General features: G+C 42.4%; 1 protein-coding gene and 1 long non-coding RNA gene across 13 annotated transcripts in view; one reads left to right on the forward strand and one right to left on the reverse strand.

Moving 5' to 3' along the window:
- Window positions 1–23,842, forward strand: part of LOC127487319 (uncharacterized) — a 37,356-nt gene extending 13,514 nt beyond the window's left edge. For 2 of the 4 annotated variants that reach the window (XR_016222425.1, XR_016222426.1), the window contains exons 4-5: window positions 13,948–14,150; window positions 23,704–23,835. This is a non-coding gene — a long non-coding RNA (uncharacterized LOC127487319). Of the gene's footprint in view, window positions 1–13,947; window positions 14,151–23,703 lie in introns of all 4 variants that reach the window. The other 2 variants (XR_016222424.1, XR_016222423.1) reach the window with 2 other exon arrangements.
- The window catches only part of DGKB (diacylglycerol kinase beta), a 781,129-nt gene continuing 770,125 nt past the window's right edge, over window positions 15,561–26,564 (reverse strand). For 6 of the 9 annotated variants that reach the window (XM_051832537.3, XM_017350433.4, XM_017350434.4 and 3 more), the window contains one exon: window positions 22,244–25,933. In XM_051832537.3, the coding sequence (XP_051688497.1) occupies window positions 25,826–25,933 (108 nt within the window). In that variant the 3' untranslated portion in view covers window positions 22,244–25,825. Of the gene's footprint in view, window positions 15,914–22,243; window positions 25,934–26,564 lie in introns of those variants that run through there. The other 3 variants (XM_089315158.1, XM_089315157.1, XM_089315159.1) reach the window with 1 other exon arrangement.

The following is a 26,564-nucleotide window of genomic DNA, read 5'->3' on the forward strand; positions in this document are numbered from 1 at the left end:
AAATTGCCTTGATTGTGTTGAGGAATGTTCCTTCTGCACCCAATTTGCTAAGGTTTTTATCATGAAAGGATGTTGTATTATATCAAATGATTTCTCTGCATCTATTGAGATAATAATGTTGTTTATATTCTTTAATTTTTAATGTGATGTCTCATATTTATTGATTTGCCTATGTTGAACTATCTCTGCATACCAGTGATAAATCCCACCTGGTCCAGGTGAATTATCTTTCCAGTGTGTTGGATTCTATCATCTAATATTTTGTTGAGGTTTTTAATATTGATTTATTTTTTCTGTTATATTCTTTTCTTTCTTAGGAATTAGGGGGATGTTGGTTTCATAAAATGAGTTTGGGCAGATTTTCTCCCTTTCAATTATTTTGGAGAGTTTGAGAAGGATTGGAATTATTTCTTCTTTAAAAGTCTGTTAGAATTCAGCAGTGAAGCCGTCCAGTCCTGGATTTCTCTTTGTTGGGAGGGTCGTTATTAATAATTCAATCTGCGTCTTGGTTATTGGTCCATTTTCATTTCTATGTATTCATGATTCAATTTTGGTAGATTGTATGTGTCCAGGAATCTATCGATTTCTTCTTGATTTTCCAGTTTGTTGCCATATAGCTGTTTGTAGTAATTACTGATGCTTTTTTTTTTTTTTTTACTTCTGTGGTAACCACTGTTACATTTCCTTTTTCATCTCATCATTTTATTGATTTGGATCTTTCCCTTCCCTTCTTTTTTTTGATAATTGGGCCAAAATGTGTCAACTTTTCTTATTTTTTAAAATTAGCTTTTCATTTCTCTGATCATTTTTGGGGTTCCAATTTTGTTTATTTCTTCTCTAATTTGAATTATTTCTTTCCTCCTACTAATTTAGGGTTTGGTTTGATGTTGTTTCTCTTGGTTCTTTAAATGCATTGACAGGTCATTTATTTGATCTGCCTTTTCAATTTCTTTATATAGTCACCAATTGCTATAAACTTCCCTCATAATGCCATTTTCCCTGTATCTTGTAAGTTTTGATATGGTGTGTTATAATCTTCATTAGTTTCTGAGAATTTTTTATTTCCCTTTTGATTTCTTCTATGACCCATGTTCGTTCAGCAGCATGTTGTTCTGCCTTGATGTGTTTTGATAGTTTTTAGAGTTTCTTAAATTGTGAATTTCCAGCTTCACTCCATTGTGGTCAGTAAGGATACATGGTAAGGTATTAATATTTTTGAACCTGTTGAGACTTGCTTTATGGATAGTATATGATCTATCCTAGAGAAGGTTCCATGTACTGGTGAAAAGAATGTGTATTCTTCAGCTGTGGGATGAAATATTTTGTAGATACCAATTAGGTCCATTTGGTTCATAGTGTACCTTAGCTGTGTTGTTTCTTTGTTGATTCTCTGTCTATTTGGTCTAACTATTGATGAAATTGGGGTATTGAAATCCTCCTTTATTACTGCATTGGTGTCTATGTCTCCCTTTAGACCCATTAAAATTGTTTTAAATGTGCTGGTGCAGGTGCCGTGGCATTGAGTGCATGTACATTTACAGTAGTCACAACTTTCTATTGAATTGATCCCTTAATCATTACATAATGTCATTATTTGTCTCTTTTAACAGATTTTTTGTGTTTATTTTGTCTGATATTAGGATGGTTACACCTGCTCATTTCTGCCTTTCCATCCTTTATCTTTTTCATCCTTTCACATTTAGTCTGTGTGTATTTTTATGGTGATGTGTGTTTCTTGTAGGCAGCAAATAGGTAGGTCTTGTTTTTTAAATTCATTCAACCCATCTATACCTTTTAATTGGAGAACTTTGGCCATTTACAACCAAGGTTGTTACTGTTATGGAATGAATTTATCCTACCATTTTCCCATGAATCTCCCTATGGTTTGCTACTTTTACAATGGAATTTTCTGCCTTAACATTTTTTAATAATGAGGACTATCATCTTGTTTCTGTGTGTAGCATATCCTTATTTGTAAGGCTGGATGAATCCTGGCAAATTCTTACAGATTCCGCTTGTTTGGGAAGGTCTTTATTCACCTTCATTTATAAATGAGAGTTTTGCTAGGTACAGTGTTCTATGTTGACAGTTTCTTCTTTTAACTTAGACAATATCTCTTCATTCACTCCTAGCCTGTAGGGTTTCTGGTGAGAAATCTGCTATTAGCCTAATTGGGGACCCTCTGAAGGTAATCTGGTGTTTCTCTCATACACAATTTAGAATATTTTCTTTATGTTTTACTGTTGAAAGTTTGACTATAGAGTGTTGTGGTGAAGATCTTTTCTGATCATATCTATGAGGAGTTCTATGTGCTCTCTGTACTTGGATGTACCTTTCTTTCTCCAAAGCATGGAAGTTTTCTGCTGTTATTTCTCTGAATACATCTTCTAATTCATTATCTCTTTCAATGCCTTCAGGAAATCTCAAGACATTTACATTGGGCCATTTGATAGTATCCTTTAAATCTAGAAATCCATTTTCAGTTTTTCTAGTTTCTTTTTCTTTTATCTGACTGAGGTATTTCCAAAAATTATCTTCCAGCTCTGATATTCTTTATTATGCCTCACAAAGTCCATTGTTGATGCTTTCCACTGTATTTTCTATTTGACATATTGAGTTCTTAATTTTTATTATTTCAGTTTGATTTTTCTTCAGTATCTCTATCTTATGATAAAATGTTTCACCCATATTGTGAATGGATTTTTTTATCTCATGAATTTGTTTTGTTGTGTTTCTAAATAATGCTATGATCATTCATTTGAATTCATTTTCAGGCATTTCATTTTCACATTCCAATATTGAAGTGTTGGTGTGTTCCTTTTGGGGAGTCATATTATCTTCCTTATTATTGTTTCTTGTATTTCTGCATTTATTTTTAGGCACTTATGAAAGTACTTGTTGGTTTTCTCCTCTGGTGGTTTTTATCTTTGAACTATGCTTCTGCGGCTTAGTAGAATGCATGCTTCTTCACTGGATATCCAGAGGCATGTACTGTGTGGGGCCAGGGAGTTCTGGTCAGTGTTCAAGAGTGGTGAGAATCCAGGGTGACACCCAAGTTGGGTGTGATAGGTTTCCTCTATTGTCAGCAGTGGGGAGGGTATGATCACTTCTCCTGGCATAATCACAGTATCACCTCTCTACAAGGTGATCAGTGCTCAGAATTATCCCACAGTAGCACAACCCCCACCCCTGAAAGTGCATGAACCACAAAGGATCTGTGTGGTCTTCAGTGTGAGCATGGAACCCTCTGTAATGACTCACCCCAGGAAATCAGGGAGCTTTGAGTCTCTGAAGACAGACACAGTAATTGCCCAGAGACCTAGCTACATCCCACACCCTATAGTGCAGTCAAAGAATCCCCCACTGTCATAGCGCACAGGGGCTCCTCAGTGACAGGGTTCAGGGGATCCACTCTCAGCCCAGTGTGCTATCCACTCACAGAATGGGTAGAGCCATTCCCACGTTGGTCCACCTTGGCAGTTTGAGCCCAGAGCCTTTGATAAGGTGGGGGAATGGGAGCACTCCACAGTCCTAAGTGGGTACCCATCCCCTTGCCAACCCTCTAGGCAAGACTCATAGTGGGGAACTCAGATTTACCCCTCTGATAAAACCCCCTAGTTGTGAGAGTCGCCACAGTCTCTTCTGGTGTTAAGATGGTCCTTTCTCCCTGCTGGTCACCAAGCACCCTTGTGGGAGGATCAGGAGAAAGAAATGCACTTTTTTTCACGTAGCCACTAGGGTTCCAAGCTGGACTCAGACTCACTGTGGTCTGCAAGGGTCTCCCTCAGGCAGTATCACCAGTGACACACAGGCTGATGGGCTGCTGCAGCCGGCTCCCACCTCGCTCTCAGCAGGTGTTGTCTTCTCCTGCCTATTAGCTGTGGGATTCAGCAGTAGTATCCCTGCTCACTGCTGTGTGTTTGAATGTCCACTCTGTTCCATGGCATCTCTCTTTTTTCTGCAAGATTTCTACTGAAACCTTCTCTCTAATCTCCCCTGGGAGTGTATTTCTTGCACTTTTCTTCTATTATCCTCCCCTGGTCAAAATCAGCACGTATTTCCTTATTCGGCCATCTTGGAATCTGTCATCTGATCTATTCTTACTGACACACTGTGAATGCAACTTTAGACTGCAATTTTGATATTCTTGATAGGTATTTATATCACTCTTATCCTTTCCTCACTCACTCAAACTAAATCATGCTAATGCAGTGGAGGAGAGACACCTTATCCTGGAAAAACATTGACGCTATTCACATTTATATGAAGAATTAACAATTCATTTTTTGATCAATCTGTTTTCTGTTATCATAATAAAATACCCAAGGCTGGATGTGTAGTCAGATGGGTTGCTATATAAACACAGAAGTTGAGTTATTCCATAGTTTTAGAGTTTTAAGGGCATGAAACTGGTGTCTGCTGAGCTCTGGTGAGGACCTCATGGTGGCAGGGGTACATGCTAGAGTGAGATAACCCCAGAAAGGAAGCACATGAGGCATGTACACATTTCCTGAATTTCTCAGGAAAGCTGATTCAGGGTTCCATAACTACTTTAATTCTTTCTGAGGGCAGCACCCCCAGAGGCCTAAATGTCTCCCACAAGCACACTTGTTAGAAGTCCCAGCATCTCAGCTCTACCACACTGGGGACCAAGTCTCCAACATGTGAGCCCTTGGAGAACAAACTACATGCAAACCAGAGCAACTTACTCAGTATTTAGTTGTGCTTTAGTACACACGAGCAGTGTATAAGTGATTATTTTTGTTAAATGACTTGTGATACCTTATAGTTAATTATATCATTCTTTCCTTCCCCTATTTAATATTTATTGCATATACACTGAGCCAGGTTTTATGCTAATTGTTGAATAAAATAAAAAAGAAAATATGAGATAATTTCTGCTCTCTCTATGAGGATTACATTACTTTGACAGAGTTAGGAATTTTAAAAATATGCAAGTGACTACCAGATTGCAAGAGTGAAGGAGCTATGACAATAGGCAGTAGAGTTTTTGCGGATTATCTATTCATTATCATGCCATATGTGCTCTCTTAGGTGACTCCTAACTAAGTTCCACAGGCATCTTTGTCATCTGGCTTCCTTACTGATGGAAGTTCAAAAGAAGGCACAGAACTTGAACTTTTTTTTTTCCTGCCTCTGATTTGTGGCTGACAGCAGAAGATGCCCGCATGGGACTGCAGGTTCTAACGGCTTCAGTGGGGACTTCAGTAACACAAGGGCAAAGCTGGGCTCCTAAGTTGATGATCAGGGATAGCACTGTGACACTGACAGCAGCTGCCTGGAGGTACATTTTAGGGCCTGAAAGAAGGCCCAGATGACTGAAGAGCAGAAAGCAAGGGGAGAGCATAGTGAGACAAGGTTGGAGGGAAAGGTAGGTGACAAAATTTGCTGAGAATTCTAAGTAACTTCTGGTTGTGTAGAGAAGACATGAAAGGATTTGAGACATGCATATTTTCAGTTTTTTCATTTCAAAATTTGAACTTTGTGATTTGAACTTTGCCATCAAAAGATTGTCTCACAATCTAAGGGGAGTTTTGCTCTAGGTTTCTCGAATGGAGTTCTTCTTTGGGAAGAAGGACTGGAACTTGTGCTTGTGTGTCTACACAGTTGTAACAATGATCATAACACAATTATCACTGTGCTGTATAAGCTTTTAACATGTACTCATTTATTTTAACAGAAAATTTGGTGAAGTAATTTTTTTTTCCAATTTTATAAATGAATAAGCTGAACTTCAGTATTCTTCAGTAATTCCCAAGGAATTGGATTGCTAACAGGGTGGCTCTAGTGAGTAGATAAAGAATTCCATTGAAAATAAAGGGGATTTCTATTGAGAGGAGCCCAAGATATCTTGGTATTTGTTTGTGATGCACTTGTGTTTGTACCTAGAGTAGTAGATAATGGGAACCTTTTTTTCCCCAAAGATTTATTTTTTATTTATTTGAGAAGTAGAGTTACAGACAAAGAGAAGGAGACGGAGACAGAGGTCTTCCATTCACGGGTTCATCCCCAGTGGCCCCCACAGCTGGAGCTGAACTGAGCTGAAGCCAGGAACCAGGAGCCTCTTCTAGGTCTCCCACATACGTGCAAGCGCCCAAACACTTGGGCCATCCTCCACTGCTTTCCCAGGCCATAAGCAGAGAGCTGGATCTGAAGAGGAACCGTGGGGACACAATCTGGAGCCCCCACGGGATGCTGGTGCTGCAGGCACAGGCTTAGCCTATTACTTCACAGCTCTAGCCCTGATGCCGGGAATTTTAAGATGTAAAAGGTTCAGTTGTTACTCTTCAGAAGCTCTTAAAGTCCTGAGGAACTAGATAGTTTCAATTCTTTCAGTGTATGAGCAGTACAAGAAAGAGTTCTTACAGTAGCATGAACTTGGGAAAAGGATGCGAAAGGGCCTTGGTAAGATCATTTAACTAACCAATGAAATACAAATAGCAATTTGTAAGCTGATAGGGATGGTAAGTAGCAAAGATAAAGGTGTATTGTAAAATGGAGTCTCTTGGGAAATGTATCACAGCATGACCTGAGTATACAGGGGATTTGAGAAATGAAATGGAGATTAAGTTGTATAGGCAGACTTAAATTATTAAGATCCTTGGTTACCAAGTTAGCTAGTTAAGATTTTATAGTAAGTTTTGGAAAGCCATAAAGTATTTCAAACATGTAAATGCCATGATAATAATTATGTTTAGAAAAGCTTCTTGGATCATTTGGTAAGATCCATTGATGGCTGAAAATATTGAAAGCAAGTACCTCAGGAATTCTTGAAAAAATACAAATGACAGATAATGATCCTAAATTAGACAATAGTGGTGGAAATCAGAGGAGAAGTTGAATGAAATGATGAGAAATAAATTTGAGTGGAAAAGACTTGGTGCTAATTACATATGCGAGATTGAGTCACGTTTTCATCAAGTGAGGAAGCGAATGCGTCGGGAGAGCAAGTTGCCACGTGAGGATCTGGATGAGCCAGGAATCAGGCAGGTTGGGTCCATGTTGCCTGTGCAACATTCAAGAGGAGACACAAGTAGGCAGTTGGATACCAGTTTGCAATTTAGAAATGAGATCTTGGCTACCGGTGAAGATTCAAGTGTGGGCAGGTGTTTTACCCAAAGCGCTTTTCCAAAGTTCTGATTGTGCGAATCCAGGAACTTAGGAGAATAATTTCAGTGACTTCTTACAAACTCAGTTCCACTATAGGTTTCTCTACTTTGCTTCATCTTTAGCATGTATATGGATTTGTTTTAGTTTTTGCATAAAATCTATATGTTTTCTACAACAAATTAACTTTCCCCCCCAAATCTTAGATCCGATATGGTATTCACCTTACCTGCTGGCCAGTTGTTCCCTACGCCACCTTGAGAGACACTCATACATTCAGAAGTGGAATGTTGAGAGAGACAAACCTGTATTGAACTCATAGTTATTAGCTCTGGGAACATGAGTCTACCCTCAGCTCCAATAATAGAACATGTGATTAACCACCTGCCACACTGATCTTTCCTCTACTAGGTAGTCATAGTACAAGTGCTGAGTAAAATGAGACCACTGATTAGCAACACTGAGTGGGTGAGACAAGGAGGTGGAATAAAGAAGGAGCAAAGCAGGGACAAGCATGCAGCCTAGTAAACCAACAGTGGAATATGAAAGGTGTCACTGGGGCCAGCGCTGTGGCATGCAGTTTAAAGCCCTGGCCTGAAGTGCCGGCATCCCATATGGGTGCCAGTTCTACTCCCAGCTGCTCCTCTTCCTATCCAGCTCTCTGTTGTGACCTGGAATAGTGGTAGAAGATGGCCCAGGTCCTCAGGCCCCTGCACCCATGTGGGAGACCCAGAAGAATCTCCTGGCTCCTGGCCTTGGATGGGCGCAGCTCCAGCCTTTGCAGCCATCTGGGGATTGAACCAGCAGATGGAAGACCTCTCTCTCTGTCTCTACCTTTCTCTGTAACTCTGTTTTTCAAATAAATAAAATAAATCTTAAAAAAAAAGAAAAGTGTTGCTTTCACTAGAACAACACTCACCTGTTAGCTTTTCAAGGAAAATACTGCTCATGAAAATTTTAAATTATAACTGCTAGATAAGGCCATTCTCAATGGCTCACAGAGATTACTCAGTAGTCCTATTAGTTGGGATTTCATCTGTGTAGGGGACTGATTCCTACCTTCCAATTTTTCTGCTTTACTCCTGGATGCTTCCTGACTGAGCTCAGAGGCTCTGGGTAAACATGCATTAAATCTGTTAAAGGCAGTAACAAGAGATGCTGAACATTTCTGGCTCATTGCTGTCCCAGCACATGTAATCTCAGTTGAGATGGTTCATGGCAACCATGAGCCCCACTTCGCAGCAGAGGAACTGAAGATGATAAGGCAGGGCAGGGTATCACTGTCAGGAGGACACATGGCACATCTCCTGACTTCAGAACTGACATTTTACAGAGTTCTTCGGGGAGAGGTGGTGAGCTCTTAGAGTCCATGGGCTGGATTGCACTTTACACTTGAGATATTTCATATTTGAAGCAAAAGCTTAATTTGTCACCTCTGAAACCTGTAAGACATTGCAGTGCTAGTGTAAGGTATTCATTTGGCTCTGAGTAGGTACAGTCCCTAGGAGCGTGATGTGCATGTTCCAGTTGCAATACGGTCCTCACTATCACTATACTTAGGCAGTGTCACCCAGCTGGGGTTCTTATGTTACTCTCTTGGCTTCTTGAAGCATTTGATTTGCAAATCTTCCTTTGAGCTTTCTTACATGAGTTTATTTAAAACAGTAAAAGGTTTAGGCTACGTTCCACTATCTGGACTCCTTCAGTGGCAAAGCCTGAGACAAGAGACAAGGACAAGGGTGTTGCCTATTTATTTGGAAGACAAAAGCAGAAAGCTAACATGAAAAAGAGGGAAAAGAGAGGCAGAGGGGATGGTGAGCAGCCAATAAAATGTACATTAATGAATGGGTCTTGCTGTTGGGTATCTGTAACTCCATCTCACTGAAGGATCTTCTAAGAAACTAGATGGACCACACATGGAATTGTCAGACCTAAAAGATATATGGAGGCTCAGACACTTACCAGTGGGATCCCATGTCCAGTTGGTTAACGGTTTAGCATTTATTAGTTAGCATTTATTAATCTACTGCAGTTCATGGCTGGGCCCAGGCGGGCCCTGGAATGCTTGCTTCCTAGCAGGAGAGAGAGTTCTCAGGCAGAGAAGTGGTTAACATGGACGGGACTTTCCACAACTGCAGGTGAACTCAGGCAGGGCCTGCCTGTGTCACAGAATTGCATGTCATCTCTCTTTAAAAGCTTTTCATGGACAAAAATGCTGATTCCTACCTTCCAAGTTTTAAGGACAGATTTTGATTGTTTTAGCTTCCAGTCAGTTGGAATATAAGATGAATAATATCCTTGACAGAAGATAATTTTATATGACTAGAATTCTGAAACATTCTTTAGACTCTAATAATATGCCACAACTATATGAATTTTTCTCTTATACCAAATAGTAAACTGTACTGAAAAGACCCTAATTTGATTAGTTAATGTTTCCCCTGCTTCTAGATGGCAATAGAATCTCCTGTTACTTTAAAACTAGGTTACAGTGTGAAGGTCCTATAGCAGGAAAGAGAACTCAAGGCTATGGTAAGTTTTTACCTGGCTGGCAAGCTTCTTTTACTCACAAAATTCTGATCTGTGAACAAAACAGACTAGAAAGTGCTCAGTACTGTAGTATATTTGCAAAGTACTTCAAAGTGCACCCCTTAAGCACCTGGCAATTCACACCTGAGCCGCTTCAGCTCTTTAGCATCGATCAGCATGCTCTTCTAGACCTTCAGAATGGAGGAACAAGCAAAGGCTCTTGGGGGCTCTGCTCAGCAGGCAAGGGGGACTTCATTAGTGACTCTGCTCAGGTACTGCTTCTGCCCAGGCTGGCCTTGAAATATAAATATACAGGACTGTCGCTCCCCCTCTTCGTGGAGGAACGACACAGGACCCTGCGCTGTTCTTTCGTCTGCTCGGCCCTCCCCGGGTTTGCTGCTGGTTCTTCCCGGGTTGGCTACTATCCCTTCCACCTCCGTGGAAGGGCAGTTCCCCCTGGCCACATTCCCCACTTCTGCGGGGGAGCGGCATACCGCCGGCCGGCTCTCTCGGGGGCTGCACAGGTGTTCCTTCAGCTAGATGTTCCCCTTAGATGTTCCTGGTGCATGCCGTCTCTCTCCTCCTTTATAGTCCTCCTCCGCCAATCCCAACTCGGCTGCCCACACGCCGAGTACGCTGCTCTCCAATCAGGAGCAAGTCCTACAGTTTATTGGTTGAACTGGAGGCAGCTGTGCGGAAGCTGTTTACTTCTCTCCCAGCGCCATATTGTGGGAGAGCAGATGCATAGAATAAGTCTTAATTCCAGTAACAATATAGTCCGAGTTGCTCCCCACAGTGGGAGAGCAGATGCATAGAATAAGTCTTAATTCCAGTAACAGTATAGTCCGAGTTGCTCCCCACAGATCCCCCTTTCTTTTTATTTTTTGGCGTTGATATGCGCCTGTCTTCGGTGTCCCGCGGCACACACTCTGCTCTGCTTGCTAGAGTTGCCACAGGTTCTTACAAGTCCTATCAATCAGGCAAACCGAATCCAGGTCCTCTCTTCGCCATGTTGTGAGGAGGTTTTTAGGCACTGATGCGTGCCTGTGTTCAGTGCCCTGCAGCGCATGCTCTGCTCTGCCTGCAGGGGCTTACAAGCCCTAACAATCAGGCAAACCGAATCCAAGCCTTCTCATTGCCGTATTGTGGGGGAGACTTATTAGTGTTGGTTCGTGCCTATCTTCGGTGACCTGCAGCTCATACTCTGGTCGAGCTGCTTGCTGGTGCTTACCGCCTTAATCAGGCAGACCGAATCCAAGCCTCCTAATTGCTGTATTGTGGGGAGGCCTTACTGATGTTAATTCGTGCCTGTCTTCGGTGACCTGCGGCGCATAAGCTGCTAGCCGCCCGCAGGTGCTCATCCCCTCACTTAATCAGGCAGACCGAATCCAAGCTCTCACATTGCAGTGTTGTAGGGAGGCCTTTCTATTTCTCTATTTCTCTATCTCCGGGCATTCCTATTTCTCCCATTTTACTTCTATCCTCCAGCATTCCTATTTCTCTCATTTTACTTCTAAATTTCTGTTTCTCTTATCCCTGCGGCTTCCCGGCGGCGCTCGCCCCGAGGCTGCTTCTCGGCACCTCGCCCCGCGGCAGCTTCACGGCTCTGCGCGGCTTCCCGGCGCCTCGCCCCGCCGGCGGGCTCCCGGCTCTGCGCGCACGCTCCGCGGTCTCCACGCACTTCGCGCCCGCACCACGGCCTCGCGCCAGCCCCGCGTTCCCTATCTATTCACGCCCCGTGCTCTCTCTGCACGCAGCGGCTTCCGCGAATGTTTCCGCCACCACCGGCATTCAGTCCAAGTTCCCCGGACTAACCTGGCGAATTTCAACCTGGCGGCCCACGTCTCTGCCTCTGGTTCCAGATCTTCGCCTCTTGCTCCCCGGGGTGACTTGAAGAATTCCAAGGTGGCTTATATCCGCCTCGGCCTGCACTCGCGGCTTCATCCTCCCTAACATTTTTCTCTACCCGGTATGTTTCCTTAAGTTTTCTTCCAACAATATTCCTCTCATTTCTCCTGGCTTCTCCCCACAGTCCGTATCCGAGTCCAAGCCTCCTCCAGGTTTCACTTTCGCTTTCAGTCTCCTAGCTTCCCTGCCATAGTCCGCATCCGAGTCTATGAAAGCTTTCACTTTCGCTGTCAATCCTAACTTCTTTCCCACAGTCCGTATCCGAGTCTATGCCTAGGCTTTCAATAGCTTCTTCCGGCACCTAGGCTCTTTGCTAGTCTCTCTCTCCGGTATTTTCCCATTTCTTCCCGTTTCTTCCCTCCTAAGTTTGCTATCCGTCCTAGGTTTCCTATCCGAGTCACGGCACCATTATGTCACTCCCCCTCTTCGTGGAGGAACGACACTAAACCCTGCCTAGGCTTCCTATCTGAGTCACGGCACCATTATGTCGCTCCCCCTCTTCGTGGAGGAACGACACTAAACCCTGCCTAGGCTTCATATCCGAGTCATGGCACCATTATGTCGCTCCCCCTCTTTGTGGAGGAACGACACAGGACCCTGCGCTGTTCTTTCGTCTGCTCGGCCCTCCCCGGGTTTGCTGCTGGTTCTTCCCGGGTTGGCTACTATCCCTTCCACCTCCGTGGAAGGGCAGTTCCCCCTGGCCACATTCCCCACTTCTGCGGGGGAGCGGCATACCGCCGGCCGGCTCTCTCGGGGGCTGCACAGGTGTTCCTTCAGCTAGATGTTCCCCTTAGATGTTCCTGGTGCATGCCGTCTCTCTCCTCCTTTATAGTCCTCCTCCGCCAATCCCAACTCGGCTGCCCACACGCCGAGTACGCTGCTCTCCAGTCAGGAGCAAGTCCTACAGTTTATTGGTTGAACTGGAGGCAGCTGTGCGGAAGCTGTTTACTTCTCTCCCAGCGCCATATTGTGGGAGAGCAGATGCATAGAATAAGTCTTAATTCCAGTAACAATATAGTCCGAGTTGCTCCCCACAGTGGGAGAGCAGATGCATAGAATAAGTCTTAATTCCAGTAACAGTATAGTCCGAGTTGCTCCCCACACAGGACGATGGGAGGCAGACATCAACAACCTAACTTACTATCATCTACAGGTATCTTCTTTTCTTTTCTTTTCTTTTCTTTTCTTTTCTTTTCTTTTCTTTTCTTTTCTTTTCTTTTCTTTTCTTTTCTTTTCTTTTCTTTTTTCATAGGCAAAGTGGACAGTGAGAGAGAGAGACAGAGAGAAAGGTCTTCCTTTTCTGTTGGTTCACCCCCAACAATGGCTGCTGCTGATCCAAAGCCAGGTGCTTCCCAGGTGCTTCCCCGGGTCTCCCATGGGGTGCAGGGCCCAAGGACCTGGGTCATCCTCCACTGCCCTTCCGGGCCACAGCAGAGAGCTGGACTGCAAAAAGGAGCAACAGGGACAGAATCCGGTGCCCCAACTGGGACCAGAACTGCAGGTGGAGGATTAGCCTATTGAGCCGTAGTGCTGGCCTGATTATTTTCTTATAACTAGAGACAGAACAAGAATCTTGAATGTCTCAAGATTGGAGAAAAAAAACATCAGATGGTGAACTTCCCAGTAACTAAAACTGGAATTAAATGGATACCCTAAAAAATAATGATACTTGTCTTCAGTGAATTGGGTCTTATGACAACAGACACATTTAATTATTTTTTTTTGTTTTTCCCTATTAGAATGCTATCAATAAACAGCTAAGAACTAGACAATAAAATTTCTCTCTAGAAAATTTATCTATATTAAGGTCTAAGGTAGGCTATACATACTGGGTTCTAGCAATCCAAATGCCTTAAGTGAGGATTAAACCATCCACTGTTTTAAGGATTAGGTGAGGTAATGTTTCCAAAGGCATCAGTGTGTCATCTGCTTGTCTAGAGCAACAATTCTGAATCTGTAGGTCTTAGTTTCCTTCCAATGGCTGCCACTAATTTCGTGGCTAACATAATACACATTTATTATTTTTACAAAGTCCAGCAAGGGTCTCATTGAGTCATGGTTAAGGTGTGGAGAGCTCTCTCTTCCTAGATGCTCTAGGGAGGGAGTGCCTTGCCTTCAGCTGTATCTGGAGGCCACATACCTTCCTTGGTTGTGGTCTTACCCCTGCCCTCTTCAAAGCCAGCCATGCGGTATCTTCAAATTTCTCCCATCCTGAGCTCCTTCATTTTGAAGGACACTTGGGATTACTTTGAGATTATGACCTGTGCAATCCAGGGTCATCTCTTTATCATAGTCATATGATTAGCATTCTTAATTCCATGTGCCATGTAACAAAACATATTCACAGGTTCCTAAGATTAGGATGTGGACCTTTTTTTGCAGGGGTCCCCTCTTCTGTCCACTGCCTCCCCAACAAATCTTGGAGAATCAAATAGGGCTGTCTACAATGATCATTCCCACCTGGTGTGCAGACCCCTAACTGGCCCATCAGGAGCCACTGTGATCTGAAGTGTGCCAGGATTGGATACTGAATTAACTGAAAAGTTGGAAATGTCAGACAGTTGTACACACAAAAGTGACAACAGGTAAGCAGGACATGAGAATCAAGAGTAAATTTCTTTGGCCAAAGTACATAAGGGAGAATAAAATGCTTCTATTTGGTTCTCATATACATGTAAGATGGTTTACTGTATCTGGACTGTTTATTTTTCTCTTGATATACTTTCTTCTACAACAAACAGCACATTTCACTGTAATTTGGGAGATGTTTTTGGTGGCTGGCTGTTGTTCATTTATTGGTAGATTTTTGTATATCTAACATGGGATGGCCTGAAAGAAATAGCAGTGAATAGGAACCAGGACTGACTCTCAAGTGATTCCCCAGTTTAATGAGAGAATCAGACAAGTAACTGTTACATGAATCTGGAGTCAGTTCTTTGTAGAATTATGACAATAAAGATGGGTGAGCAAAGAAAGTGTAAGTGGATTTTATTGAGAAACTGAGACTCCTGCTTGCCAGGTGGGGTCCCCAAGGGAGGGGCCATCAAGGTCTGGGTGTTGGGAACTTATATAGGGAGAACATATCCATTGATCAATTCTTCTATATCGTTTCTGTAACTTAGGGATCAGCTTTGTTTTAGTCTATGTCTCTTGTATAGCAGTCATGGTTCCCAACCAGTTAACAAACATTACCACATCAACCATTTGGGAGATGTGAAAGTTGAGGAATATTGTTGACATGATCAGTTAAGGCAGGATATGCCTACCTGATCAGTGGCTGAGTGCTTGAGACATGTAACTTTGTAGAGTGATTTGGTATTGATGCCAGAGTCTAGTATCTCATGAGGTTACCTATGGGTATGGGACACACTGTGATCCCTATAAAATCTCTTCATTTTCTTGGGGCGAGGTCTTTTGTCTAGTCAGGAGATGTCCCCGAGTAGTGTAGGAGACCCTGGATAGTGTAGGAGACCCTGGATAGTGTAGGGCACCCTGGGTAGTGTAGAGGACCTTAAGTAGTATAGGGGACCACAAGTAGTTAGGAGACTGAGTAGTGTAGGGGACCCTGGGTAGTATAGGATACCCTGAGTAGTATAGAGGACCATGAGTAGTGTATCTGGCACTGAGTAGCTTAGGGGACCCTGGGTAGTGTAGGGGACCCTGAGTAGCGTAGGGGACCATGAGTAGTGTAGCTGGCACTGAGTAGTGTAGGGGACCCTGGGTGGTGTAGTTGGCACTGAGTAGTGTAGCTGGCACTGAGTGGCATTGGTGAACATCTACATCAATCATGGCTTCAAGTATGAAAATCTCAAAGGGATGCTGCTGTATTCCATGGCTGGTGGCCATTCTGACCTTGGTCCTCGCTTTGTGAAGACCTGTTGTGGTGGATGATGGCTCTGGCTCAGAGGGCTGGGATTCTGAGACACCACTGGGAGTAGAGACCCTAGAGAGAATACCATCATGAAATTACCAACAGAAGTAAGGGAGCAGAAGCACATTTTTAAAAAAGATTTATTTATTTTACTTGAAAGAATTACACACAGAGAGAAAGATAAGGAGAGAGGGAGAGGGAGAGGGAGAGAGAGAGAGAGAGAGAGAGAGAGGGGTCTTCCATCTGCTGGTTCACTCTCCAGATAGCCACAATGGCTGGAGCTGTGCCAGGAGCCAAGAGCTTCTTCCGGGTCTCCCACATGGGTGCAGGGGCTCAAGGACTTGGGCCATCTTCTACTGCTATCCCAGGCCACAGTAGAGAGCTGGATCGGAAGAGGAACAGCTGGGATGCTGGCACTGCAGGTGGTGGCTTTACCCACCATGCCACAGCACCGGCCCTGAGAAGTACATTTTTAAACTATGAATAAAAAAACAAAAAACAAACAAAAAAAAACAAAAAACTTGTTCAACCATCCTAGTGGAAAGACTGCATTATGTTTCATTTGCTTTGTAGAAAAATATTGTAAAACTGTTGTCTATGAAGAGAGGTTCAGAGAGTGTGTAGTCAAAAATAAACAATATGGAAACAGATAAAGCAATTAGGTCCGTTCTGAAATAATGTTTTGTTTTGTAGTTTTCTATTCTTTTTCTTAGTGAGATGTCACTAAATTGGTTGAGTTTCAGGATTCAGAAACCAGGATCCACCCCTGATTATCCCAATAAAGTAGGCAAGAAAGAATGCAGATGTGGACAAAGATGGTGGCTGTTCAGGAAGCAACAGTCTTGATAAATATCTGAATACTTAGTTCGCATGGATGGGAGTGGCCATCTGGAAGCAGAAGTAGCTAAGGATCTTTCCTGGGATTCTGATTTAAGGCAGTAAGTGCACACTGGTGAAACTCTCTGGGAAAGTTACACAGGAAGTGGAACATGCTATCCTTAGGAGGTGAGGTGAGTTTTATTTTGGAGACTTTTGGTTTAATATGTCTGTGGGATCCTGGAGTAAAAATGTGGAAATAGGCAGTAAGAATATAGGATGATTTCCTAGAAGGTCAAATAAAGTTATAGACTGGGAGGTCCTACATTTGCAAGTACATTAAATCCATGGATGTGGCTGAATTTATCCAGTCAATAAAAGAAACATATATTAAGAATAAGAGAGGGTTGGGCATGGTGTGACAAAAACAGCATTATTTAGGTCAAAGCTGGAAAAAGAGAAGCCAATGAACCATGGCCAAAATTAGAAATATTCATTAGTCTCTATAAAAATGTACATGCATCTATGAGTCAAGTATTTAAAAATTCCCTTCATTCTCTAAATGAGATCTCTATGTATTGATCTATGTATCCATAATTTATTTATATATCTACCAATAATATCATTTCTATCATCTGCCTATCAATCATCCATCATCTCTATCATCCATCTCTATCATCTAACAGTCTATCATCTCTCAAATGATACACCTTTTAGTGCAGGTGATCCATCAGATTACTTGAATGATTTTCAAACTGTTGAGTTTTTTAAGTTGCTGATGTGATTTTCATTTATGTGGCTGTCACTAGATGAATGTCATTTACCGTTCAGTTGTGTTTTGACATAAGGAACAATATCAAACTCTACTAACCACTTTCCTACGAAATTGATAGTCATTAGGTGACTTTGAGTTTCACTAATGTTCTCCTCACATCATTGATACTGTTCATAGTCTCAAAACTTCTTGTGGCTTCTGCAGTAATAGTGACAATTGAATAAATTTTTTTCTACTCATTCTGTAGTTTATTAACATGTCATACTTAACCAGATAAAATCTAATTCTTCAGAACAGGTGAGAAGGGTGGTGTTGTGTCCCTGGATTCCAATTCTGACTCTTGGCATGGAAGTTTTAAATGTGTCAATTTTCCAGTGCAGGTGCTGTGATAATGACAGAACATTGGAAAGATACACACACTGAGTTAATTTAGGTACAGAATCATGCCTGGGCAGAGAGGGAGCAAGCATCAGCTGCTTCTTTGACTAGCACAATTAGAATTGCTAATGGCTCTGATGAGTAAGCTTCTGGTGAGTTTTAACAAACTCACTCACTTCACTGGTGAGGTGACTCAACAACAACGAATGGGGGGACAATCAGGAGGGCTACCCCAATCCCATGATGTCCCACTAGCCCCCTGCACCCATTGCAGCACTCTTCCAGTGGCCCTCCGTAGGCCACAGTGGCTTCTCATCACTGCCCATACAGCTACTCTTCCAGCCTCTCTTGTCTTTCCCACGGTCTGGAGTTCATGAAGTCCGTGGGTTTTACAGTATCCATGGTAACCCTGGAGAGAATAACTCTGGAGAAGTGCTAGCTGGCAGGCTAAGTGCTCTGACCCCAAGGTTGGCATCTGACTTGACACAAGCAGGACAGGTACCACAATGGGGAGACATGGAGGTACAATGGGCTGTGGATGGTGGCTCTACTCCCCATAGTCCTCCCCCACTCCCACCCCCAGAGGCCACCAAGAATAACAGGAACTCTATGGAGAGGACGGACTGGCAAAAGCATGCCTATGGTCTGGGTCTTTAGGGTATGAAAAGCAAGAGCACTAAACAATTAGTGTATGTCCTGGGGTTCACTGAAGAGAGGCAGGCCTAATGAATGCAAGAGGTAAGATCTGTATTCAGAATGGATTTTGGGTGGCAGTGGATTTGGTGATGTATCTCATGAGGACATTATATTATCTTAGGCTTCAAAATGCTGTCAAGTCATCCAGTGGTAGAGCCTTCTTGGTGGCTTAATGGCATTGCCTACAGTGTAGTTTGTAGGATGCCGTTCTGGCATACCTGCCAATGTTTGGGTAACTCCACGGGGGAATTAGGTTAGGAGAATTGTCATGCTATGTAAGTGCAACATACAGTGACAAGTTATGTTGAACCTGAGCTTGACAATGATTTTTCTAACAGACAAAATGACCAGCCATCTGTCACCTGTTTCTGCAGAACACAATCAAGTATTCTGTCGCATGGCTTATCAATAGCTTTGTGCCAGGCACTGCTGTAAATTATTTAATCAATGAAGTTCACTGGAAATATGTCTGGGGGAGAAAACTGACCTTGAAAACTTGCCTAAGGTCACAAAGCAACAAGTAGCATTTTCAAGGGACGGTAGCCAACCCGGGAAGAACCAGCAGCAAACCCGGGGAGGGCCGAGCAGACAAAAGAACAGCACAGGGTCCTGTGTCGTTCCTCCACGAAGACGGGGAGCGACATAATGGTGCCGTGACTCGGATAGGAAACCTAGGCAGGGTTTAGTGTCGTTCCTCCACGAAGAGGGGGAGCGACATAATGGTGCCGTGACTCGGATAGGAAACCTAGGCAGGGTTTAGTGTCGTTCCTCCACGAAGACGGGGAGTGACATAATGGTGCCGTGACTCGGATAGGAAGCCTAGGCAGGGTTTAGTGTCGTTCCTCCACGAAGACGGGGAGCGACACATCATCATTTAAAAAATCATCTATTATTTTTCACTTTATGTTCGTGTGGGAGCAAACTGTTGAAATCTTTACTTAATGTATGCTAAACTGATCTTCTGTATATAAAGAGAATCGAAAATGAATCCTCATGTGAATGGAAGGGGAGAGGGAGTGGGAATGGGGAGGGATGCGGGTGGGAGAGATGATATGGGGGGGAAGCCATTGTAATCCATAAACTGTGCTTTGGAAATTTATATTCATTAAATAAAAGTTAAAAAAAATGTAAAAAGAAAAAAAGAAGAAAAAAAAAGAAAAAAGAAAAAAAGAGATGCGTGCAGCTGTGGCCCTGGAGCCCTTATGATTCAGCTCTTCAACTACAAGCTGGGAGTGCTACGGTAGCCCTTCCATGGAATGTTCTTCAGCCTTTAACAGAATGTTAATAGGATATTTTGTTGGGTTGTAAAGAGTTTTTATCTCACATTTTTGAGTGGTGAGAAAGGTTAAAGAAGCATCTGAGTACCACTTGATGGTGCAGAATCTTAAGAGTGTGACGATAGCAGTAAAAACATTGGAAAGATACACACACCGGGCAGCCTTCTTTCAATTCAAATGCACTGTCTCAATTTTTTTAGCAACATGCTACAAAGAAATCCCTACTAATTTAAGAGCTATTATGATTTTTAAATTTTTATTTATTTATTTTTATTTGACAGATAGAGTTAGACAATGAGAGAGAGAGACAGAGAGAAAGGGCTTCCTTCCGTTGGTTCACCCCCCCAATGGCCGCTACGGCCAGAGCTATGCTGATCCGAAGCCAGGAGCCAGGTGCTTCCTCCTGGTCTCCCATGGGGTGCAGGGCCCAAGCACTTGGGCCATCCTCCACTGCCCTTCCGGGCCACAGCAGAGAGCTGGACTGGAAGAGGAACAGCCAGGACTAGAACCCAGTGCCCATATGGGATGCTGGCGCCACAAGTGGAGGATTAGCCAAGTGAGCCACAGCACCGGCCCCAGAGCTATTATGATTAATAATACAATTTTAATTAGAAATGCTTTTTCTGAGAATGACTGCTTTCAGGGAATAAATGTTTGCATACAAAAAATGGAGTAGAGAGTGTTTCAGACTTCTTTTTGACTCTGTCAACAAACAGTTGGTTGTCAGAACGATTTAACATTCTGTAATTCATTTTTGACTTGTAGAATCTTGTGCTTTTCTTTGTGATTCTTAATGTGCTATACATTTAGCACGAACACAGTTACAGTGATTGTTCCTTGTTACTTTAGTTCTCATAAGCTTTAGAAAGTTCATAAAGTTATATTTATACCTTGCAAGGTAGTTAGAACTCCCCAGAAATGCCGAGGGGCCAGATGTCTCTTTCAGAATACCTGAGAATGGTTTATCTGCTCATGCTGTCTCTTTGAGAATATGACGTTAACCCTTGCAGCAGTCTGATTCTCCTAGGGTTGACTTTGTTCTCTCACCTTCTCTCCCTCACTTCCTTGTTCTTCTGCCTTTCTCTTTCTTTTCCTCCCTTCTCTTGCTCCTTTTCTCCCCTAATATTTGGAAGTGGAAGCATTATCCCAAAGCTCCATTTATAAATTCCCAAATCATTTTTTTAAAAACATTTTTTAAAATTTGTTTTAAAGGCAGAGTGACACAGAGAGAGTGAGAGACAGAGAAAAAGAGATCTTTCACGTGCTGGTTCACCCCTCAAATGATCACAATAGCTGGGGCTTCTCTGGGTCAAAACCAGGAGCCAGGAACTCCATCCATGTTGCCCACTTGGGTGGCAGGGGCACAGGTACTTTGACCATCTTCTGCTGCCCTTCCAGGTGCATTAGCAGGGAACTGGATTGGAAGTGGAGCAGCTGGGAGTCGAACCAGCATTCCCATATGGGATGCTGGCACTGCGAGGTGCAGCTTATATGGCTGTTGCACAATGCCGGCCTCAAAATCCTGGATGTTGTTAATGAAATGAGGTGATTAAGCTACAGGATGAGCTGTGTCCCATGCTCTCCTACTCTGAATTCCCTTAGCTCTGCTTCTGTCTGCCTGTAAAGTTCTACCTTTTCCAAAGCCATTGAGGAGATGGAAATCTGAGTTGTCCTAATTTGGTCATCACACACACCCAGGTGCTGAGTTATCACATTGCACTCTGGGTATGCCCAGGGGGAATGTGACAGCTAATGGAAGAAGCCACTTGTCCCTTTCCTGCCGGTGGAGGCCTTTTGGTATCCCTTCACCAAATCATCATTTCCTGAGTTGGACTTGGATCACCTTTTGCTTACCTTGTTATCCTGTCATGTCTTGTGACCATTTACTGAATTCTGTGACTGACCCCAGGTTCTCTGGCTCACTTGCAAATAGAAGTTGACAAGAAGCTAATGTGCAACCTGAGAGGTTTACAGGGGCCTTCTGCTCCATCACGTTGGGAAGAGGTTCTGAGGCTAGATCAATGAATGAAGCTGTGCAGGCATTTTTACTGGGTGGGGAGGCGTGGCTGTGACACTTGGGTGCACAACATTTTGATCTGCACCCATCCTGGGCACAAGACACTTAGATTTGCAGCTGGCTCCTCCTTCCGTGCAGGTGCATCCTCAAAATGACTGCTGCTCAGTGCCACCACCCCAGAAAGGCCACATATTGGCTGTCCTGGGCTATTCTGGACATGTGTGCAGGTTGGAGAACTCCTTAATGGGTCAGGAGAGGGACTTTTGGGTTAGTGTCTGGTGCTCCTTGCTCATACTTGGTTTTTGGAGCTGGAGCTGGAGACATAGGCCAAGAGATGGACACATAGCAGGTTGGGAGGCCCTTCACTGATTGAGTCCTGTTTAGATCTCATCTCAATTCTTCCATTGGGTGCAAAGTTGTTTAGAGAAGAGATTTTATCCTTTAAAAAACTTTTTAAAAAAAATCATTGTAGACCTTTGCCAAGTATCTTTTACACAATCAAATGCCCAGGAGATATTTGTTGAAATTGTTGACACCATATACAACCAGAAAATCCACTTCCAGCACCCCTCAAGCTATCAGGAGGTTGGGTGGCTTTCCTGCAATCTATAACATTGGCAGAATACATTCACAACAGCAACTTGGGACACAAAGAAGCCCAAAGTACAATGGCTCAGTTCTGGAAGACACAGGATGTGGTCCCCTAACACGAAGACTCTTCCCCCCTGTATTAAGGCAGCTGGCTGGCCCAGAACCTCCCCATACAGGTGCGCTGGCTGGCTGGCTTTGTGAAGGGCTCATTTCCAGTCAGTTCTGGCCAAAATGGTAGTAAGGACTAACGCTGAAGTGAGTGGTGAACATTTTTATTCCAAAAGGCAGGATATTGTATATAATACTTTCTGAGAAAATAGTGAAGATACCATAATTCAATGAATTCCATGGTTTTCAACACAATAGGCATGTTTAGAATCTTTCAAATGTTGAGTTCATTCAAACTTTATTTAAATACAGTAAAATTTAATCGGGACCTTCAGGGGGCGATTTCTACCTTTCACAAAATGAAAGCTCCTTTGCAGGTATTTTACAGCCTCCATGTGTGTTACAAGGGTTTGGTCTTTTTATCTAGAATAAATTCTGTTATCTGTAGTTCTTTGGGGATTACATGTACCATGAAAAGTCCATTCTCTTTTTTCACAATGAGTAGAGGACAAATTCATGTTGACACAAAAAGGAATGGAACCATCTAAGGAATAGGGGACACAGTCAGAGATTCAAAGAAAACGCCTTCGTCATCATCACAGTTGCTTCCCAGGCCCCTACAGAAAGAAAAAGACAGAGCACAGAAACAGGTATGTGGTCCCTTCCCATTCACGGATTTAAATCCCTGCCTGCAATGGGCTGTCCCTGTCCACGTGAGATCTCTCAGCCTCTGGCCATGAGCACACAAGCAGTCTGAAAAGTGCTTTACAGTGTCATTTTTTTTTTCACTTCCTGCAAGGCATTATTGCCTTCCATCACAGTCAGTACCTTTCACATTAAATGCACATGGTATACACATGGATTACAAAAATACATTTCTGTACTTGAAAATTTCAGGGTCTACATAGATACCATCATTCCTATTTCTTAGATGCGTGGATATGCAGGTAGGTTCTGGAATCTCTCTGTTCACCAGTTCAGTTTTTGGCAGTGTTTAGCAGAGCGCCGCTGTCTCTTTCCACCTTCCTCTGACCTCCGTCAAGTCCAGTGTCAGTTTTATCAAGGAACTTTATCCACTGAAAATGTATTCTGTCGTGTCTACTGCATTTAAAAAGAGTTTGACTCGGCAACACAAACATCCACACACATAGAAGAGAAGTTTCCATTTCATAAAGCTAACATTCATTCTTCCATATTTTAATATGCCATAGATCTCTCAGTTTAGAATTTTCCTGAAAATATATATTCTTCACACGAAGCCGTCATAAAAAATGGAGAAAACATCTTCAGTGACTTCAAAAGCATCAAAGTAAAGTTTTAAAGATAACTTTCCAGACCCCAGCAGTAGTGGGCCTGAAGGGCACTGCACATCAGTATCTGTAGAAAATGAGTTGGGCAAAGTCAAGGTTGAGTCATCTGTGGACATTGGTTATCGGTACCGATGAATCCATGTGATGGTGAGTGTGAGTAACTACCTCGGTGCTAAGTATGGTTATCTGTTCACACTGCAGGGCAGCTGCCTTGTATGATTTCAGAGCTGGAATTTCGGGGGGCAGGTTGTGTCACTGGCCTCATCTCACTGTCTGTCCAATGGCTTTGCACTCCACAGATCGCTCAGAATGAGGCACGGGCTGTTGCTGTCTTCCAGCTATGTACCATAAAAGGTAGCCAAAAGAAGTCATTGCATGCTGTACCGAATATAAAATAATTTATGGCTGCAAAATGTTTTCGACACAAAGTCTGCCTGCCTATGGTGGAAAGTTTTGTCAATTCATGTGAAAATATTTGTTACCTGTAACCATAGACACACAAAATCAGTGTGTGTGTGTGTGTGTGTGTTATGTGACATTATGTTAGGAATGCATTTGTTGCTGTTTTGAGGTTTCTTTGGGTGTACTTTTGTTATTATACCAGGGCAAGTGGTTGCTGTACTAAATTTGCAATTGTGTTCATGATTTTTCTGGGAATGCTAAATTATGTCCCAATTCTATTCAAATGTTTTTATTTTTAAAGCAATTAAACTTATTGTTGATTGATATTTACTGTCCAATGTTCTGGGAACACTAAGAGAATACGCTTTATACATAATCTATTATAGCACATTGCTTGAGAGTAGCTATTTAATATAACAGCATTCAGTTGAGTTTTCAAACCAAAGAACTAAAATTATAGCAATTTCACTTGAAATCCATAAATCCATGCGCAAGGCTGTGTTCAACAGAATCACGAAATGCTATTTGTTATTCAAAGATGAATGAATCCATAGAAAAATAGAACTGATAAATCATTGGCACTTTAATGCAGAGTGGAGAGAAAAACCAATAAATCATGCATTTCAAGCACTCGTTTTCCTTGTGATATGTTCGAAAACATAAAACATGCAATGATGAGATGCAGGTCAGTACGAGTGAACAATACCACGGCTGCAGAGGGAGTTTTCATTTTATGGCATAGTCTCGATGAAACACTGAGCAAAGTACCATTCCATGACTTGTTTGAACAATCAGTGCTTCCAGCTTCCACCCATGCCATGGACACCTTTGACACCCAGCCAAGCCATTATATGCAAATGAACATTTGTAGTGTCACAGATTGAGGAAGGCAGTAGGTGAGGGGGTGGCACATATCACATGCATGAGCTGCTTCGGAGAACTCATTGTTCTTCTTAAAGGTACTAGAGAGGAACGGATGCAATTGTTCACTTTCTTCAAGTACACTTAACAGAGCCATGAAAAATTACAGACATGGATATTTATAAGTGACCAAAAAAAGCAAGAAATCAGCTATGAGCTTTGATTGTGTTGTATAGCCTATTTTATGTGGAAACTGAGAATTTAAACCTAATTCATGGGCAAATCTCTTCCAGCTATTTGGTCATCGCGTAATTAATCGTAGTACCACACATCTCCACGATGCTTAATTAACTATGCATCCACCCATTTCTCTCAAGCATCTTTTTCTGACTCTTTGGTGGGAAATACATTAATTAGGCACATAGTTTAAAACATCTATTTGGTTACTGTTGTGGTTATGAATTCTTGTAGAGTCTCATGCAGAAAGGAAGAAGGCTTACCATATTACCACACTTCACTGCCAAGTAACAAGTTTTCACTTATTTCTGGAGTTAAAAACAAGCTAAACAAAAAGTGCTTTCTATTTTTCATCACAAGAACACTTTATACCTGACATTTTAATTTCCACTCAGAGGAGTTAAGATGTTGAGGAAAAGGTATTTAGATACAGCAAGGTATTGTAGACAACTATTTCATAAAATTGTTGAGTTAAAAGTTTCCCTTCTGTCAAGGGTCAAAGATCATTAATACGCTGATTCTAACAGGGAAAAGCAAAGCAACCTACAATTATGACCATTGTAGCATTACTGACAGTGCTTATTCATCATTGGAATTAGATTTTTCTCATGGGTTAGTAAATGGAAATTGGAGAAGACATGACCAGGAAACATAAAAATTTATGGGGATGCATGCAACAAAAATAGGCAGTATTACTTCATGTATTTCTTCATGCAAAGATGCCTGTGACAACTGAGACAATAAATGTTCTATTAGCTGAGTTTCACATTAGCTCGGTAGAAAAAAAAAAAACAAAACCTGTTAAACCAACTCCATGGTTTTTGCATGAACAGGAGACTTGAAAGGGTTCAAAGATTCCAGCACACGTGTTCCATGGCCCAATTATGCTAATTGCATTTCTAAGGAGGAGATGATACAGGATTATTCTTTGCTTCGGTTTCTTGTTCTCTTGACGAGGGAGCAGAATAACCCAGTTTTTGGAAGGGGGCCCATCAGCATTGGGGCTTGGTTCTTGTGTGTAATTTTTATCTGGGGAAAAAAGGAGAAGGAGAGAGAGAAAGAGAGAGAGAAAGAGGGTAGAGTAATCTCCAGACACAATGCCAGTTTCTGACAATCTCTTACCAGGCTAATCATGGTTCATGAGTTATTGAAACACCACAAGTGTAAGATGGGCTTTCACAATGTCTCTTATGTCAAAAATATTAAAAGGGGAGCTGTGGATATGCACTCACATCATATTCCAAATCTCAGAATGCTGATGAAAAATAAAACTTAGCCAAAGGAATTTTAAGCACCATATTTACCCTAGCTTCACTTATAGTCAAATCAGAGAGCTGCCGAATCAGATCGCATGATTCTAAAGGATGAGTCCTGACTGTCACAGGGCAGCCCCCATCCACCAGCCCAGTCTCTGTCCCAGGGACACCCCAAAAGGAGGATGTGATTGGTACCAATGCAAATCCTATTCATTTGCTAATCAGATTGTTTCCCCCTTTCCACACGAAGTGCAAGGCTTCATTTCAAAAAAAAGAAAAGAAAAAAGAAAAAACAATCATTACCGATGAAAGTCAGAAGCTAACAGGCATAAAAGGTCAGAGATGATGAACTCGTCTTTTAATTTGTTAATTAATTGGTAATAGAATAGAATCAAATATTGAAA

This window comes from Oryctolagus cuniculus, chromosome 16 (assembly GCF_051225735.1).
Source record: "Oryctolagus cuniculus isolate XC-2025 breed Fujian yellow rabbit chromosome 16, ASM5122573v1, whole genome shotgun sequence".
NCBI lineage: Eukaryota > Metazoa > Chordata > Mammalia > Lagomorpha > Leporidae > Oryctolagus > Oryctolagus cuniculus.